The 19,580-nt window shown below is 36.2% G+C and overlaps 2 protein-coding genes across 2 annotated transcripts; both read right to left on the bottom strand.

Annotated features, from left to right (window-relative positions):
* Positions 1–462: 462 nt before the first annotated feature.
* Positions 463–5,030, bottom strand: LOC135587859 (uncharacterized). Its single transcript, XM_065079674.1, has 3 exons — positions 4,309–5,030; positions 789–860; positions 463–700 (listed from the first exon to the last, which is right to left on the bottom strand). Exons 1-3 carry the CDS (start codon positions 4,972–4,974, stop codon positions 698–700), a joined length of 741 nt encoding a protein of 246 aa, XP_064935746.1. The 5' UTR covers positions 4,975–5,030; the 3' UTR covers positions 463–697.
* Positions 5,031–5,806: 776 nt separating this feature from the next.
* Positions 5,807–9,298, bottom strand: LOC103994658 (AP-1 complex subunit sigma-2). Its single transcript, XM_009415058.3, has 7 exons — positions 9,214–9,298; positions 8,465–8,551; positions 7,395–7,486; positions 7,158–7,266; positions 7,038–7,073; positions 6,858–6,944; positions 5,807–6,076 (listed from the first exon to the last, which is right to left on the bottom strand). The coding sequence occupies exons 1-7, from the start codon at positions 9,214–9,216 to the stop codon at positions 6,008–6,010; spliced, it is 483 nt and encodes a 160-aa protein (XP_009413333.2). The 5' UTR covers positions 9,217–9,298; the 3' UTR covers positions 5,807–6,007.
* Between the last annotated feature and the right edge of the window lie 10,282 nt (positions 9,299–19,580).

Raw genomic sequence — 19,580 nt, 5'->3', positions numbered from 1 at the left:
ACTTTAGCTTTCTTCCTTGGTTGGCTTTGGATGACCTCCTAAATGATGCTTTCATGCTGCACGTAAACAATCAAAAGGAAAACTAAGAACACAATCGAACATCACAATTAGAATAAGACAATGAATTAAATATGCCTGCAAAGAACTCCATTACTATCCATCCCAAACGCAACGATCCTAATTCAAATTAAGTAGATCGAATAGACAAGTAATATATAAAAGAAATCCGATCCACTGTTACAACTCTAAATCCAATTATCAGATATACTAATCAGGCTTAAACAGATCAAATAGGCATGGATATCCCTAATCACAATACCAGTTGCGAAGTGCATGGATATGAATTGAGACCAACTGCGAACAGGGATGTGTTTGTTTTCCCTGCAAGTTTGTGCATGATAACAGATATACTTTTTGTTCTTGCAAGTGGCCTGACCATGGTAATATGATAGATACCAAAGGGGATAGAATGGAGGCTAAGCCATTCAATAAACATTCAAACACACAATCAAATCCTCCATGCTAACGTGATAATAATAGTTGATGATCACCTGTCCCAATAGCTACATGCACCGATTAATTTACAATGATTTCCTTTGTAGGAATTCTAGCTTACAAAGATGCTCTGTTTCCCTTCATATTATGTATACTTTCATGAAGTGTCCACTGGAATCCCCTCTGCTGCGAGCAACAGACATCACTGAACAAGGAAATTTGGATCCATGTGGCATCAGAAGTCTATGGTAGATTAAGTCCTCAAAGTAGATGATGCTTGTAAAATTACTTACCTCAGGGTAGCAGTCTTGACTAATGACTTCCTGGGTGTTTGGATTAACAGTCACTGCACAGGAAATCTTTCCCTGCAAAAATGTACATAATAGCAGGTAATTACCCGATGCTTAAACAGAGAACACATAGTGAATCGATAGTTACTCTAAAGTGCCCGAAGAAGAAAATGATTAGATTGAGCAGCACAATTTTGGGAGAATATGAAATGTAAAGGCCACAATTTCTTGTGACACCTTTGATGGGATGACTCATGACCTAAAAGATCGATATATTTTCACATGATACGTGATTCTTCTTTTCCCATCAAGGATAACTAGATACTTAAATGTGTTCAGCACATTTTATTAGCAAAGTGTATTATTTGAAAAGAGATGGGCTCTTCTGTAAATGGTTTGCTCTCTTTCTCCTCTTTTTTACTTTCTTTCCTCTAAATTCTACTTCTCTCTCGTTCTAAAATCACTTCAAATTCTGAGAATGAAAAATCCTTTGTTACGCGCATTCACCCTCCAATGGCTCGCCTGTTGCTACTACTTGATAAGGATCTATTCAATCAGATAGCAAAGAAAGCAACAAAGTTGTCACCTGGTTGCTCAACTGCCAACAATCTCACAAGCATGTTGCAACAGAGTCTTAAGGATTAAGCCTCAGGGAGAGAATATTCTTTTGAAAAGGTTAATACTTAGGAGGCACACCTTGAGTCGGCAAGAAGATATTGAGATGATGTAACGCTAAAGCTCTCAAGGCGTTCAATTATGTACAAAGATGATATAAATTTTAGGTTATGCATGTAAAATAGTGGCCTTGTTTCTCATTGACGATGTTTCATTTACACATCCCGGGTATGAGCTTAAATTTGCCTTTTTGTTTAACTACTCAAAACATATATACATATATATTTGGTTGAATGTAAGACACATTTCCAGAATGAAGCTTAGCCCCCAACTTATCCATCTTTTGTTTTGCTGTCTTGTATGCTTGCTACTTCAATTTGGAAACAATCTAAAGTCCAACTTTAACCATCCAAATTAATCCAAAGCCTATCATCTGTGAATTTGGGGTGAGGCTTGGTGCCATGGTAAGATTGCTCCTTTGAAACTTGAGTTACCAGTTACGAAAACTGCTTGCAAGGATATGGCAGCATATATTAACCAGGAAGCTTGTGCACTGATCACCCTTATTGCCTACATATTACCCAGTCAATTTCTCCAATTATGCCCTAGTAGGCATTCTTATTCCTACTGCAATGGCAGGGGCCAATGCAGCAATCATCCAAACATTAGTCTCACAGAGAGAGTTGCTCTTTCAATCTCACCAAATCCTCCATCAATGACACTAGAAAATTTTGTTGCTTCAAAGTCCTGCACAGGGCATTAATTCCTTCAATTTCGCTCCATGTTCACAGCCAAACAGAAGATGTTAACCTGATGCCAGGCAACAAAAGCAGCACGTACAATCCCTGATTGCTTTGGTTTCACCTCTCACTAATTCTAATCCTAGAATAAGTCTTACAATCCTCACATGACTCATTACTGATTGAGAAAAGAGACAGGGGACAGTTCTAATAAGATGATCCAGATCCCAACTTCTGAGAAGCTTATCATCTTAATTTTTATTTGAAGGTTAATATTCAATAAAAGAACCCTTTCAAAATCCATAGAGAGTGTCCATATTTAAAATGATGCAACAGTGGCATGAACTGTACAGCACAACTAAGGAAAACTAAAAGATATAATGGTCTAGGACAAGAGCAAGGAGGTAACGTAAGAGCAAGGAGGGGTTCTTGGAGTAAAGAAACTGTATTTCGTTTTTAAAGATTTAATAATGTTGGATGTGAAAAGAGGAAGGAAAAAAAAAAAAAAAACCCGCACCCACTCTGGTTACAAGGCACCACCAACAACTAGGGATGATAATCTCAAAACTGATGCACCTCATGAATAGATGATAGAAATACACCATTAAGGGATAAATATCAGATTCAATCAGGCTACAGGAATTACTCAGGATAAAGGCCTAATACCTCCTTGGCAACTAATGTGAAAAGGATGAAATTTCATTATAGAATAACATCTTCATTAGTTTACCCTTTTTCTCCTTGTTGATTTTTAGTAAGTGAAATATGTGAGATGAGCTAATGCCAATAAAAAAATTCAAATCTTCTTTTAGCTAAGCTTAAGTTGGGTATGCTCATAATAAGTAGCTAAAATTTTCAAATCTTCTTTTAAGCTATATTTAGATTAGGTATGTCCATAATAAGTTGGTGCCAATAGCTTGACATTATGCGCTGAAGGAAGCACTGGGTTTTGTCTTTTGAGGATCAAAAAGTTACTGTTTTGAATAGGATCACATGTTGTGGATGAGTAAAGGAAGTCTTTCCATCTTAAATGTTAGCAAAGAGATCAGAAAACTGATGACATTCTAGTTTCTGCCATCAGAAAATTACTTTCGAAGATCCCTTGACTAAGATATTAAGATATCATCATCACGATGAAATATTGGTTAGTAGAACAAACTACTCGAACAGTGTTAAGAACCTAGAACACTTTATGACTCAGAATGGTTGCATAAATTTTTGAAATCACATGACTGATGCTTATTAGAGACTATGAGGTCACAAACAGTTAAAGTGCATCTGCTTTCTAAGTAAGAGGAAAAGCATATTGAATAAGATGTTCCAGCAGTAAACTAGGAGTGATGTAATCAGTAATTCACAAAGTTGCTCATTAAACAGTGGGAGGTAATTATTACATTTCTGTATTGAATTAATGTATCATATCTATGTTATTCTATGAAATTGGGCTATGACAATGAGATATTGTTTCTTATCTAAGAAGTCTCAAGCAATCATAGAACATGACGAACAAAGAATGGAGGGTAATTATTAAATTCTGTATCGAAGTAATGAATCATCTCCATATTATTCTATAAAATTGGGCCATGACAATGAGATATTGTTTCTTATCTAAGAAGTCTCAAGCAATCATTAAACATGACGAACATAGATTAAGACCATTGTCCTCAAACTTTTATGAACTTGATTGATTGGAACCCATCCTTCTGCTAAGGATATCTACCAATGGGGACAAAAAGATTAAACATGCGTTTGTTTTGAGTTAGAAATATAACAATGAATTAGATGACCAAAAAAACCCTTTCTCAAAGCAACAAAATATCTCCTCAGAAATAAAAGCCTGCTTGTCTTTTAACTCCTATCCTCCAAATTTTAGCTTGTCTGATGCTATAGTTGCTGGTCTTACACCACCACAATGAAAATTTGCTCATATGACTGAAAAATGACAATTCTTTAAAAGGATCATTAGCTCTGGCAACCCAATATATCTAATGTTATAATTAGGTTAATTTCTTTTCCTTCAATTCAACTACAAGAAACAAGAATCGGATGTCATTGGGTCATTATGGCACAATAATTTCATAGAAAGATAGAATATAGAGGAAAAGATAACTAGCAAATCAAACAATTGAGATGAAAATGAACAAAGAAGAAGTATTCGCAAAGTTTACCTGAACGGGGACGTCGATGAAGAAGAGCCGCATCCTGCCATCAACCTCGGTGACCGTGTTCAAGGGCAATGATCCCCTCGCGAGATCCTCGATCAGAGAGATGGCATCATTCAACACGCGGATCCCATCGAGCTTGAGCTTGGCGCGAACGTAGGAGACCCCCCGCGCCCTAATGTGACCACCTTCGGCCGTGACGGAGCCGAGGGGCCTCCCGCGGTACCCGATCGTGACAACGATGGAGCGGTAGTCGAGGGCGAAAAAGTCCGGGTTGCGGACCCTGAGGTCGACGCCCAGGGAAATGTCGAAAGCCGCTTCTGGCGGAGGTGTGATGTGGATGTCGTCAAGACGGAGGCGTGCAACGGTGAGCTCCGGATCGGAGGGCCAGAGGAAGAAGGCGGCGGAGAGGAGTAGAACGAGGAGGAAGGCGGCGGAAAGGAGGGTGGAGGAGGATAGGAACGAGCCGCAGCAGCGGAAACATCCGCAGCGGCGCCGGCGGCGACGGGAATAGACAGGGAGGACGACGAACGCCGGGGATTCCGGGAAGTAGGGTTCCTGGAAGGCGGCAGAGGCAGCGACAGGCACGCCGTAGCACGGCGGCGTCGGAGACGGAGGAGGTGGATTAGGGAGGAGTGGCGCCGCCGGTCCTCCGGTTTTCTCCATGCCCATCGTGTGAAAGGTGCGGTTCTCCTCCCGACTCACTTCGACCTCCTCCTCTTCCAACCAATTATATGTCTTTGTTCGTGTGCTGCTAATTTTCCTTCCGTATTTCGTTGTCTCTCATTAGTATAATCATACGGAGGATATATACTTTCTAATACTCCGTCGTTGACAGAAGATTCTACCTACCCATTAATCGCAAGCCAGTTAGGATGCTGCTATGGGACCACGTCTCTCATCGCTGCGGATACCAGGACGGTAAATGGCTGGGTAACCAACCAAAGTACGACATGGTACTGGTAAATAGGTCGCTACGTGGGCCAATCGGGTTCTTTAGCTTAGGAAGGTCGCCCTAAGAAAGCAAGTCTTAAGGAGGCAGGGCCCACCAGGTTGCGGTTACATGAACGGTCCGACACGGATGCAAACGTAGTAGGTAGATTTTATGGTGTTTAAGCAAACAGTTTAAACTAATTTCTAGTCAAAAGAAATGACTATTTGTTATATAATCGATCAAGCCTATCGAGCGTACTACAAAAATTGTAGCTTGTAGATTTATTCTTTTTACTCGAGCTCAAATTATTGGAGAACAATCTGGGTGGGTTTAATCGAGATCTGTTTTCTGTTTGGGTCAAGTAAACATCTTAAATATATCCACCGATCCAAAGTCACAAAAATGAAAGGCCAACAAAATGTCATTAATCAGAAAGATTAAATATTTATATAATAATATTGCTCACAGATTAATGGATGTCAGCCTTGTTGCTAGATATAACTGGCTAATTTTTAGGACATAAACACAGTTTCAAATGATAAGTTTCATCTTGCCAGTCTAATCACAAGATTGGAAAAAGAATGACACATATTTGCATAAAATTGTATAACAACAACTGAGCCAGGCAGCAAGAATCATAATTATGATAACACTTAGATTAGACAAATAAATTGAGGCTGTGAATTGCTTTCTTCTTCCATGGGCTGACGAGGTCAAAAAATACATCAAACAGTAGAAAACCATCCAGCTTACCCTACTTGGCAACTGCAATCACATTGCTTGCGACATCATGTTGCTTATTGAACTGGCTTCTTCCTTGGCAGTTTCCACCGGTGAGTCCTGCAAGCCAGATTTAAATTGCTCAGGAACAATATTAATTTTTCAATTATGCCACCGGGGGTGGAAGATATGAAACTCCATGAATTAGTGACTTTGATTACTGGTACTAGTTCAGTGCAAATAGCATCATCAGAGCTTTCAATCATGAGCAATGTGTATATTAGCTCATGGTTTATCTGGCTCAAGATCGCGAAAGAAGAAACTTTACCATAAAGAGCTACTTTATGATAAAAGAACTTACTCATAGATAATGAGATGATAATCTGGAACTAAAATTTAATGTTCACATACAAAACGACCTTAATGGTCAACAAATCACCAAAATACAACAGAACAACACAAAAGGTAAATGCTTTGTTACAATCTTTGGTATTGTATGAAACAATGCTTCAGGATATTTTGTTTAAGCAGACAAGCTAGCAGGAGTATTTCAAAATTAAAAAAAAAAAATCTAGGAGATCCAAAAGGGATGTTAAATGACTTCTCTGATGAAATCTGAACTGAAAGGTCATTTTCTTCATGGGTATAAGTAGGCCCAAACCACCAAGGCAAATGAAGATAACAGTTGAAAGGGACGGCATTGGTAACGTCATTTTGATGATAGAACGTTCCACATGCTGTCTTTGTTTTGATTGTCTTTCTTATTTTGAATCTTGCAGGACCATATCATTAATTGGTCAATTTATCATCAATGACTTGATGGAGTGGATATACATGGCTGATGTGCAAATTTGCTTGGAAGTTAAAATGCTAAGGAAACACATCTTCCAGTAACAGTTACCTGTGCAGCTATAAGACGTGCAACAGTTTTCTTGCTTGATTCCTGAAGTTCCCCAGCAATCAAAATTTCATCCAGGATATAGTATGCCTGCAAATATCTTTTGGTCATTAATAAAGAAAAGGAAGAATTTGGAGAAAACATGAGAATGCTGATCCATCTACTGTAAAGACATGACAGTACCTTATGGAAATTGAAGATCAAATCAAGCTCACATACCTGAAGGAAGAAAAGGAACAGTCAAAGTTGTACCTTACAAGTACTATAGTAGAATATTTAGTGGAAAAAACAATAGTGACTCACACTGCCAAAATAACGGTCTAGTATCTCCACAAAATGATGAATAATCTCAAGAATTTCCAGTTCGTTGTCATCTGGATCAATGCATATGCAGAAGTATAGGCTGGCATATCTGTAGATGTGTTTTATGAAACAAGATGTGGAAACTTATTGGAAAAAGAGAACCATCTAAAATTATCAAAACATAACACCATCATATGAAGCAACAGGTTAAAAATAACTAAAATGATGCTATCATACCTTCTGTACACAACTTTGTATCCCTTCCACTCAACAAAATTGCAAAGCTTTGGGCCTCTTGTCGGAATAAGGCCACTAAGCTCCCGGATGACCTTTTAGTGAAACAAAAAAAAATATAGGTAACATACACATTGTATACAAAACTGCACAAACCAGTATAAACAATAAGACCAAATCTTTTAGCCTTTTTGCTTTGTCTCTTCATTTATATTTTCCAAGCAAGAAAAATGTACGCTACACTGTACCAACAAGCAACAAGACTTATCACCATCTAGTTGCTAGATGGTTACAATCTGGCATGTTTATTCTACATAATACATAATATATGAGGAAAAGCATTTAAAAGAAAAGGCAGCATAATTTAACATTTCCAAAGAAGTGCATGATGAGTGTATAATAATGTCATGGGCAACATGGCTGGGCTATATAAACTACTAAAAGCAAGATTTCGTGTTGTATGTTGCGAAGATGAACGTAGAAGACCTTGAGCTAGACAGGAAGTTATAGACTAATTGATCCTATCAGAAATATAAAAATTAACCCATCTGAGTTGGGTTTGCTAAATAGTTTCAGCACCAGTTCTAGAGCATATGAAGAGGCTAAGATTTATCATAGTAATACTTGCAATCCTTGTTCAAAAGAGCATACAGTAAGTGATTATCAACTTTGGAGAATACCTAATAGAGTTACAAGGCTCGAACATGTATGTCTTTTTATTTTTATTTTTATTTTATTTGGATAGGAATCTATAGAAAAAGGGTTTATTCTACCATATGAAGTCTAGAACCTCGGTTCTTCCAAAAGTTGTGGAAAGGACTGATAATACTTTTGCATCCAGATTTATCAGATTCTCTGAGTACTCCAACATTCTATCAGGACAGTTGGTTTTCTTCTTATGCAAGACCATCTTCTATATAGCTAAGTAATCTAAATAATCATAAGAATGAAAACAATTCTAGTCATAAGAAACATGAGTCCATTTCTGCATTGGATAAAGAAAGGTATCTTGGTCAAGAAATAATGATATTTGAGAAGAAATAAAACAGTATGGTTTTCATAGATAACATTACCGTGGATCTTTCCTTTTGCTGATATGGAGAATACCATTTTGTCAATCTCACGTTCCCTTGTCGACTAATAAGAATTACAAAATGGATCTGAAAAGAACAAAAACAGTAGTAATTGCTTATCTGATAAAGGTATCTAAGCAAGGACCAAAACTAGGAAACCTGATTCCTCCGCAGAATTAGATTTTAAATTACCAACCTTTATCTCCAAGATTTTAACCAAACAAGTACAAGGCTTCACCAAACTCCGTCAACTACAGATTCACTGAAACCCTAATTCTGAAACCAATTATGCAAATACGATCATAGTCAACATAATGATAACAGATTCTTCTGGTAAGTAATAATTTCATTCAGGTTTTAGCGACTGTAACAAATAAATGCATTTTTTTCAAGATTTCTAACTGAACAAAATACAACACAGACGACGTCAGAGAGAAAAAAAAAAGAGAAGGAGAGGGACTCAGATCCGCAGTTTCCGAGTCGGTTCAAGTAAAACCATTCGCACCAAGAGAGGTCCGGGAAAAGAAAGGCCCTAGAAATCGAGGCGTTTCAGCAAGATCCCGAAACGAACGAAAGATTTGGATATCAAGAAAAAGGAAATGAACGCAAAAATCGACGAACTGGGAGAAATTCGTGTAGCGACGAGCCATTTGCACAATATAATGATTATACATGTCAATATAACGCGAGAGAAAGGCAGATCAACCGAGGAAAGAACGAAAAGGGATATCAAGAAACCGGAGACGAACCATCGTCGATCGGGATCTCCGCTCCCCTTTCTTCCTTGGAGCAATTTTTGTGCGCGAGCGACGAGATTTAACGGATGTAATTATAACGCCATATCGGCCGAAACGTCACATATCACAATGCCTTTGCCCGTTCTTTTACTTATAACATCATTTATTTGGTCTTCATTCATATGTTTTTTGTCCAAAAAAGACCCTTTTTATATTTTTATTTTTTACTTAAGGTCCTTAGAAAATTTTCTTTCCCAGAAAGTCCTCAAGAGGGTTTACCAGAAATAAACGAAGGAAAAAAAAAGGCCTCGATGATGATTATTACTAAAACAAATATTCAAATAATTATTAAAACAAATACTCAATCGCCAACCCTTTAATTGGATTCAATGTTAAATTTTCGTTACAATACATGAGGTTCCAATCAAAGCGGGTCTGAAGTGATAGTGAGTGCTAAGTAACTTAACTCCTTGTCTTATGCATAGCAAGTGATAGCATGAGTAAATAAATAAGAACATGTAGAAATTGTAAGATCATAACATGTGGAACTTTGTTCTACTTTGGTTGCTAAGCTGACTTGAAATGTGTGTTATCTATCAGCCATCAAGCCCCTGTTTCATGCTTGGGCTTCATCTGTGTACATTGACGAGTTTGTAAGATGAGTTTGCTTTGCATTAGGAAGTGTTTTGCAAAGAGGAGGTTTCTCAGGTTCAGCTGTAACCTTCAAATGATTGAGATCCTTGTTTTTGTTGGAATTAAAGTTGTGAAGAAGTTATTTGTATCAATAGTTAAACTACATTTAGTGCTGCCTATCAAAGAATAAATCAAACTGATTATTAATTTTTTTAAAAAAATAAAGATGAAAGATTCATATTAAATATAATAAATATAATATATCGATGATGACTATATGAATCTATGGAACAAATATTTTTAGAATAAAGACTTACCGAAAAAAAAACCCTATAAGACAAGTACTATAAATCAAATTTACTCTTGAGAATAAAATTGAATCACAATATAAAAGAGAAAGGGATCAAGGTGGAAAAAAAGGAAAAAGTGATAAAAAATCATATCAATTAAAATATCTAAATAATGAAAGTGATGAAAAAATTCTAATCAAAGAGACCGAGATTATAAGCCAAGGTCGTGGACATGAAAGAAATTTTAAAAAATTTAAAATATAATATTATGTTTGCAAAAGATATGGACATTACTTTTTTAATTATTATTATTATAGTCTTAACAATTAAGGTGACAAAAAAAATTTTATTGAGAAAGAAGAGAAGAACAAAACTCTGCTACTCTATATTTAGGAGCTTTAAATCATATTAAGTAATTTTTTTTCAAAGTAGATACAAGTTATTTCGGTAATATTATATTTTAGATATTTATTATATTTTATATAAAAAAAACATAAAACATTATATAAAAATAATATATATTTATTATATATATATATATATATATATTAGATATTTTAGATATTTATTATATTTTATATAAAATAATATATATTTTAGATATTTATTATATTTTATATAAAAAATGAGGCAATGACAAAGGTTATGATATTAAGATTAAAGATATAGGTCCTTCAATTCATAACAAAAATAAAACATTAATCTCACATATCAAAATGATATAGAATAGAAAGTTTTATTTATATTTATATATTTTTTATTAGTCAAATTATTTAAAAACTGATAATAAGGATAATTCTATATTACGACATCTTAGATATATTCATTTAAATTTTAAAACTTTAAAACTTCATAGAAGTATAATATATTGACGGGATTGTCAATAATTGATCATCTATCAAAGTTATATAAAGTGTGTATCATGAGCAAGTTAGAAAAGAGTTTTCTAAATTAAGAAGAATAAAAAGAGTATGACATCAACTTGATCTAGTGCACTAAAATATTAATGACCCTATTAGTCTAGTCCAATTTGGAGGAAGCAAGTATTTTTTTAACTGATCATAAGCACAAAACTTGGGTTTCATGTTAAACAAAAAGAAAAAAGACTTAAGCAAATTCAAAGAATTTAAGAATTTGATTGGAAGATAAAGTGGTTGTAAGATTAAATGTTTAAGAACATATATGAGTGATAAATAGATATTAAATTAACTTAAAAGTTTTTATAAAGATAATAAAATTTTACATTAATTCATCACGTCAAACACACATCAATCAAATAGTGTCTTAGAAAGAAAAAATAGGACTATACTTAATATAGTCTAATGCATGTTAAAAAAAAGAAAAATTTTTAAAAGATTTTAAGGAGATGTTGTTGCTTATGCACTTTATTTGCTTAATAGATTTCAAAAAAGGTGAATTAATAATGTTATACTAGAATAAGTATGAAGCTTATAGAAATCAAGAGTCGATTATTTAATAACTTTTAAAAGTGTCACATTCGTTAAGATATGAAAGAAAAAAAAATAAAACTTCAAAAGATTTGAAATTGAAAAAGTGATTAATGGAATAAGAAACCTACAACTTCAAAAGAGGATGATATAATACAAATAAATACTAATGAGTCTTTACCTAAATCATCACCTAGATCAAGTAGATCATATGATTCAAGAAGTCTAATTATAAAAAAGAATAAGTCATAGCCTCTATTGAGCATGTAGGGGTATAACAATAAATGTTGCATATATTAAAAATCGATTGACCACCATGAGTATTAATCTGAGTTCCTCTACTATCGACAAGCTTGATATGAAGTTCAAAGAAATGCCTTCTTATAACCTTTCAGCAACGACTCCAAAAGTCTCACTAGCTCTACCTTTATCTTATTGGCAAGTAAGCTATGTTGGAACACATTCCTCCACATCAGTCCCCATCTTCGACCAATAGGAGACTCTCTCAACGAGAACTAATGTTCGATGAATACCCAAATATCTAGCCTAAAAGAAATCGTAACATTCTATAAAAAATTCATGCTCGCTCGAGGAATATAAACTCTATTTCCTTTAGTATAGACGAGTCTCTCCTAGACCCAAATCATCATGTTTTTCCCTATTTTATTAGTTGCATTAGGGTTATTGCTTGAAAATCACTATATAATTTATCTTTAATCCTAGAAAGCAAGTTGGAGTGCAACTGACTTACTTGCCCTCCACCTTTTAGTTATATGATATTCATTAGCTCCACTTTCCTACTCAAAGCATTGACCATGATATTTATTTATCTGAGCTTGTACTCCATGGCTATATCAAGTTTAGCCGAGAAGTTCTACTATTGAACTTACTTTTACGAGATTTTTTTTAAGTTTGAAAGTAACTCAACACGATGTTGTTCGTCCTTAATGCAAATCACATTTCGAGAAGGTAGTGTTACCCAACATGTAGATAGTGGACTATCACTATCATCTCTTTCTTATGTATTGGATGCTATCACTCGATCTCATTGAGCTTGCAGCTCTCATAAGCCATCGGGTGACCTTCTTGCATAAGTACTCTCCCAATAGTAAAGTCTAAAGTATCCAAATGAACTTCAAAAAGCTTTCCATAATAATTTAAGTACTAATTCTTCCAATACATTAGCCTTTAGGTCTTAGAACATATTGCTCCTTCTTTAGTAACTCTATCAATCGAGCTACATGTTTTGAGTACCCAATTATGAAGCACCGATAATAGTTGATGAAACCAAGGAAGGATCTTAGCTCTGATATCTTCTTTGATGTTCATCACTCCGCCATAACTTGCACCTCTGATTTATCTATCCAAATGGAACCTTCATTGATTTAGTGCCCTAAGAACAAAATCTTCGTCTAAGTAAAGTAACACTTATTCCTTTTCACAAACAAAGTATTCTGTCTAAGAACCTTAAAAATTGTTTAAAGGTACTCAATATGCTCCTTAAGCATTTGCTATAAATGATGATATTGTCTAAATAGATGATCACAAACTTATCTAAATACTCCTTGAATAGTTGGTTTTGAGAGTATAGAATGTGACCGGAGTGTTGGTTAAGCTAAAGGGTTTCATCAAGAACTCGAATACTCCATACTTGGTCACACAAGTAGTCTTTACTTCATCGCCTTTAGTAGTACGTACTTTCCAATAACTCGATCGAAGGTCGAGTTTAGAAAAATACTCTATTTTACCTAGTTGGTCAAACAAGTATATGATAAGTGAGATGAGATACTTGTACTTTATTGTCACATTGTTTAGAACCTGATAGTCAATATATAATTGAAGGCTCTCTTTCTTTTATAAAAGAACTAGAGCTCTGAATAATTCTTTAAACTAGGATAAGATCACTACCTAATAGTATAGTTATGAGGTATGGTGGTCTCGTTGAAGGCTTCACTCCTGGCTTTAGCTTAATGTGATAATCCATTCCTTTACGTGGTGGTAGAGTTTTCAGTAACTCGAGTGGTATGACATCTATAAACTCCTTCAAAACATTCATCACCATTATAGGTTCTTGAATGACCTCCACGTCAAGTGACTCCAGTTTTACTATAGCCACGAAAGTTAATTAATCTTTTTATACCCCCCTTCTTGAGTTGTAATGTTGATATTTGTTGTGGATCCTTAGTTTCTCCTTCAGAAACTAGAACCATGCATGAATTGTCACCTCCCATTAGGCATAGGAAATTTAAGAATGACAATGACACTAACTTCGCTGCATGCATGAACTCCATTTCGAGAATCACTTGGATCCAATAGCACTATCATCATGTTTGTTCTTTCGCTCCACATCATGTTCTTGATGGGACCGTCTTTGCCAGCCTAGAGATCCACTTAGCCTTTGAGTTCACGGGCTTCATATAACTCGGGCTCTTCTCTAGGTTTAGCCTAAGTCATATTGCTTCTCGGTTAGCAATGAAATTGTGGATAGTGCCCGTGTGCATTATTGCATAAGTTGTTCAGTTGTTTAGCTTAATGTTCATGTACATTAGCTTGCTACTTCTTGCTTTCTATGGCTTCATCTTCATATTCTCTCCCACTTGACCTCGTAACGCATTCAACAAATGCATTACTCCCATTTGGAGTCCTTGTGACTCCTCTGTTGGGAAATCTTGGGGGCGACATCACATGCGCAGCGGAAGAACAAGAAAACAAAATCCCTGATTCCTAAAGAGATGTTCGTCGTCGTGCGAAGATTGGTGCGCAAAATCCGCGAAACTTAAAATTGCGTATAGAGTAGATTGTGTTACCTAGGAAGATCGTATATCCCTGCTTTCTTGCAGATCCTTATGAGAGGGTGGAAGAGGTCAAGCATCCTCCTCTCTAGCGGTGATCCACACAGCAGGGCTGTGACGACGCTCCTCAAAACTCCAGGCCTGCTCTGAGGTGGAGAGGGGGAGGAGAATAGGAGAGGCAAGCAAAGGTTCTAGCCTATGAGGCTCTGAATCCCTCCTATTTATAGAGGTCCCCTGTCAAACCCTAATGGGTCCTCCCCTAGTGGGTATTGGATCTGCATCCAATAAGACAAGGGCTCCGTTGGATATGTCATATCCGAACTTCTACTCATCGCAATGCCTACCATATGTGTGTGACCCTCTAGGCCCAATATCGAGCTGGCCGTGAGTCATACTTGTCAGAACTCCTTCTAACTCAGTGAATTATTATCTCTGTAATAATTCACTCGACTCATCGACTACGGACGTACTAGGCCACTACGCCGTAGTCCCCAGACGATACAGGGGAATCCAATCTATTGGACCTGTCTGTCCTCAGTTACCGTGTACCTATAGTCTCTCATCCATCTAATATCCCAGAGACCATATATCAAGCATGGTGCTGTCAGACCTATACGGTTTCTACTCGAGTCTCGCTCTAATCGGATTCTCCCAAAGAACTCTTTCTCTCTCAACCCGAATGACCCTCGCTAGGGATTTGTCTGAGCAAGAACACATGAGATATTCCTATCATGACGTCGAAAGCGGATAATCCTCTATCGACACTCAATAGCCCTCGTAACGTCGACTACCACTCCCAATGACCAACTGTACTAGATCTAGGACAGCTAAACCTATAAGTCTGGTATCAAAGAGTGGAGCACTCATACAGGACATCCTTGGTGTCTCAAGTCTAAAGACCAGATACACCACTAGGACTATGGAATCACTGTATGACAATAAGGCATCATCAACCATCCAGCATTCCGTAAGCGGATCAATCAGTGAACTCATTTTCCAATGAGCACCTGTACTGTATCCCTAGTGTCCCTACATGAGCAACTATGAGACCAGCTGTATCCATCATATGGACGGGTATACAGCATACCAATCTATCCGGTTATCACAATGTCCCTCTCGAGTAACCTATGACCGAGATTATTTAGGATCTGTGTTTAAAGGTGAATCGATCTCATTATCGTGATCTCATCACTATCCGATTCCCATTACACAAATCCAAGGACATCACAATATATATATACATATATGCAATAGTTATAAAGTGATATATACCAAAATATAATAAGAAAAAAGATTCTGTATCAAGTCACACATGTCATTACTCACGTGATTGGCTTGCTGGGCACCTATGACTAGCATCCTCTTCGTCACTATTAGATTCTAAACTACTCTAATAAGGGTGACAACCTTGTCCTTGTCCAATTTGGGGGGTGAATTGATATTGTTAATGCCTTGAGTTTTTACTTTTGTGGGCACTCCCTCACTATATGAAGTTTTCTGCATGAGAAGTATTTAATAGGTTTTGAGGCCTTATATTTTGAGCTTGGCCTTATGTAGAAACTAATTTTTTTTGGCTCACTTTCAGACTCCTTCCCCCAATAATACTTGAATATGCAGTTTCTCAAAGATTGTTTTTTCTTTCTTTAGTCTTCTGACGAAACAAAGTCAACGAGTCTTTTCACAACTACATTTGCCCTGATCACATCGATGACATCCCTTCGATGCAATTCTTGTTATGCCCACAACTTCAAGTCATTAAGGAAGATGAATAGCTTATCCTTTTCAGATATGTTTTGTGTGTTCAACATCAATGTAGAAAATTACTTTATAGAGTCCTGAATGAAAGTACTTTGGTAGAGCTGTCTCAACTTTCTTCTTGTGATGAATTCCATGTTCTCAGATAAGAACTGATTTCTCAACTCCTGCCTTAAGTCCTCCCATATGTCCACCCAACAGGTGACCTTAGGTTTTGTGGTGGAGTAATATGGCTATTGCTCCCTCCTAGGTTAAGAGCCCTCTTGAGCAATGTAAATCTTGATGTGAGTTCTACACAACTTTATATAGGTGTTGCTTGGAGTTTTTGGTGTCTTCTATTAATCGATTGACTAGGGACTCGACCTTATTGATCTGCGATTCTACTTTCTCTTGTGAGTTATTTACCCTAAGAAGCCTTCGTTAGCCTCAGTAGAGTTCTTCTAGACTCACTTTAAGAACGTCAAGGTAGGTTTCCGTAGTTGTAAATCTCTCCTTATGACTTCTTTTCCTAATTGGTGTTCTGAATTGCGCTTCATCTATTCATAGAGAATAGCCAACTTCTCGCTCGTCTTGTTTATTGTCATGCTCCTCTTAAGTAGCTCTAATAGCTTGAGAGCAAGTTTACACTTGCAACCCACCTGCAATTACTTGCGGTAATAGTCCGGCTTGCCCCATTTTGCTTGATTCGCCATGATACTTTGTCATGGCAAAATTATGAAACTTTTGATATTTGCTTAAATTGCTTACCTGTTCTCATACTACAATATTATAGACTTAGCTGAAATTGCCTAAATCATGAGACACCTTTGTGACAATATCACGGACTTAGTTGGAATTGCCTAAGTCGTGAGGTACATTTGTGCTAATATCACGGACTTAACTGAGATTACCTTAGTCGTGAGACACCCTTACGTTATCTGTCCATAAAGGACCAACCTAGTGGCAACCTCACTCAAGTCCCGAAGGACCTATAAAAGAGTAAATTAATTAGTTCAAAAGCGAGTGATAAACAAGTCTCAACATCACGCGAAGAGGACAACTTTATAAGTAATTTCATAAACACTCAATGTGTAAGAGAGAAAAGATAGAAAGAAGAAAATACGAACTTTAAAAGACAAACGAATAATCGTAAATCTATAAATGACTACTCACTATGTGCTAGATGCGATAGCAAGTTCTTGTAGACTGAACATAAGAACTTGTGAATTTAATCCCAATACCACCTCAAACTCTTATCCAACCTTGTACCACTTAGGAGGTTCCAAGGTACTAATATGATTGATGTTTTGCATCGCACTATAACCTACAGAAATAAGCCATGATACACGAAAACTAGATCATTTTAGGGTAATTTTGTATATCTGGCGAGTAGTCGCTCTATAGTGTTGCAAACTATTCATGCTCATAATTTTTAATTAAAATATATAAAAATAAGATAAAATATACTACCAAATATATGTATAAACAATAAATGATTCATTGATTAATATACTCACAAAACCTCTCAAATTTAAAATATTTTAATAACTTCAAAAAAATTTGACATGCTAAAGCAAACAAGTTTATTATATCAAGAGATAAAATACTTCACACATCTCTTATATAAGAAAGATTTATATTGAATATAATAAATATAATATATACATAGGACTATATAAATATCATGAGACATAAAAGATATATTTTTAAAAAAATTATAATAAATTTATTTTGAGTAAAATAATAAAAATACTTTGTCTGATACCTTTTATCTTTTCTTCTTATCTATTTCAACAGTTTTTCCCTGTTGAGTTTCTCACCGAAGAAATTGATACAGTAGTGATATGAGCTCGTACATGTATGATAATTATAGGTCTTTGGCTTTTCTTTTCTTGAATACTACTACTGCTACTACTTGCGTTTTTTCTGCTCTTCATGTTGTTGGCAAGTGAAGTTGACAGATCGGTAGTGGAAGGTCAGTTGTCAGCCACCGGAAACCATGGCCGTCGGTGGATTGTTCGTTCTCCTGTTGATAGCAGCCCATACTAGCAAGCACTAGCTGTAGATAGACATGGGTTTTCTAACACTTAAATTGTAATGAATATTGAAACCTGTCTTTTGCTATCTTATTTATTCTTCATATGTTGACTGCTCTCTAACTTCTTCAGTTTAGTATATAGTATAGTAGGATTAAGATAATATCGATAGGAGAAATATTTATCCCGATATCAACAAAGAAGAACGGATCTCAACCAATAAATACTAGTCTCATAAGCTGAACCACAATAAAAAATCATAAGGAATATACAATATCATTAAATATTCTCTTGGGTCAAATTTATCTTAAGACTACTGTTACAAATATCGTCAAACACCCCATCTCATCTAGAACTTCCCAAGTCACTTTCTCGATCACATCCAGCTCCTCACACACATGATTTCGGATTAATTCGAACATCACCAGCATCCATCTCAACAAGTGTAGATTAGCAAATGTTGGATCAGTTTCGTGTGTTGGCAACAACATCTTAATGCAACTTAAATATGTTTTGTAGTTCCTGTTAGTATATCAATTCTTTGTGATTAGCCATGGAATATGGTTGAACAGTACCTGTCACATCTTGAATGCTTGGGATCACTTGGGCTAGCCAACCCCTAACCTACTTGTCATTTCTTGATGTCTATGTTGGCCATGGATGCTTCTTAACAGGTAATTTGTATCTCTTGAATGCTTGCTATCACTAAACATAGCCACCCACTGACCTACCTGTCATTTGTTGAAATATCATTGACACTGGATTATCCGATGTCTTAAATCTTCAAATCAGTTCAAACAAGTTGTCCAAACTTTGTAAGATATAAATATTTTGTGACAGTTAACTAATTTTTCATGATTCATCAGACAAGTTGCATCACAAATGAAAATATCATCCATGAAAACAGTGATGACTGCATGAGACTTCACTTAAAATAGTTAACAAAATAAATAAATTATTGTGTGACAACTTATCAATCTAATATCAATGGTTCATCTTCTTTTCAGCTCAGATTTACATGCAGATGGAACAGATTCCATACTTGCTAGAGGTCACTCTTGTTTCCATCATAATTTGGATGATAGCCATGTCCACTTCATTATGGTACGATGTCACACTCAACTATACTTAATCCAGAGGAATCTATCACCTTCTCTTCAGTCTTCTGAAGGATTTTTAGGAACCACAGGAGAGCAAAAGCCCCGTGAATGTCTCAGATAAGGTCTACGTTTCACGAACACTAAACATACATATCTGCCTCCTCAAATGAAAGGGATTTAGATGAGAGACAAAGGTTGACAGCCCAGCAGTAGCTGTAGGCACTGAGAACACCACCAGTTCCCAACCATGCACGCTTCCTCGCTTGTCCAGTTTTGGTTGGCCATCCAATCTTGAAGCTTGACGTCGTACCTGCCACATCGGATAACTCTCAACTCTCTTCTCATG

The sequence above is a fragment of the Musa acuminata genome, chromosome BXJ1-8 (assembly GCF_036884655.1).
Source record: "Musa acuminata AAA Group cultivar baxijiao chromosome BXJ1-8, Cavendish_Baxijiao_AAA, whole genome shotgun sequence".
NCBI lineage: Eukaryota > Viridiplantae > Streptophyta > Magnoliopsida > Zingiberales > Musaceae > Musa > Musa acuminata.
This window is presented reverse-complemented; position numbering and strand designations above follow the sequence as displayed.

Bases quoted from the DNA above. Each gene is read 5' to 3' on its own strand.
- LOC103994658 (XM_009415058.3), bottom strand. The intron at 7,487-8,464 runs GTAATGTTATCT...TTTCACTAAAAG, and splicing joins AGCAAAAGGAAAGATCCACG to GTCATCCGGGAGCTTAGTGG. The intron at 7,074-7,157 runs GTGAGTCACTAT...TTCTTCCTTCAG, and splicing joins TAGACCGTTATTTTGGCAGT to GTATGTGAGCTTGATTTGAT.
- LOC135587859 (XM_065079674.1), bottom strand. From the start codon at position 4,974: ATGGGCATGGAGAAAACCGGAGGACCGGCGGCGCCACTCCTCCCTAAT. The intron at 861-4,308 runs GTAAACTTTGCG...ACATTTTTGCAG, and splicing joins TCATCGACGTCCCCGTTCAG to GGAAAGATTTCCTGTGCAGT.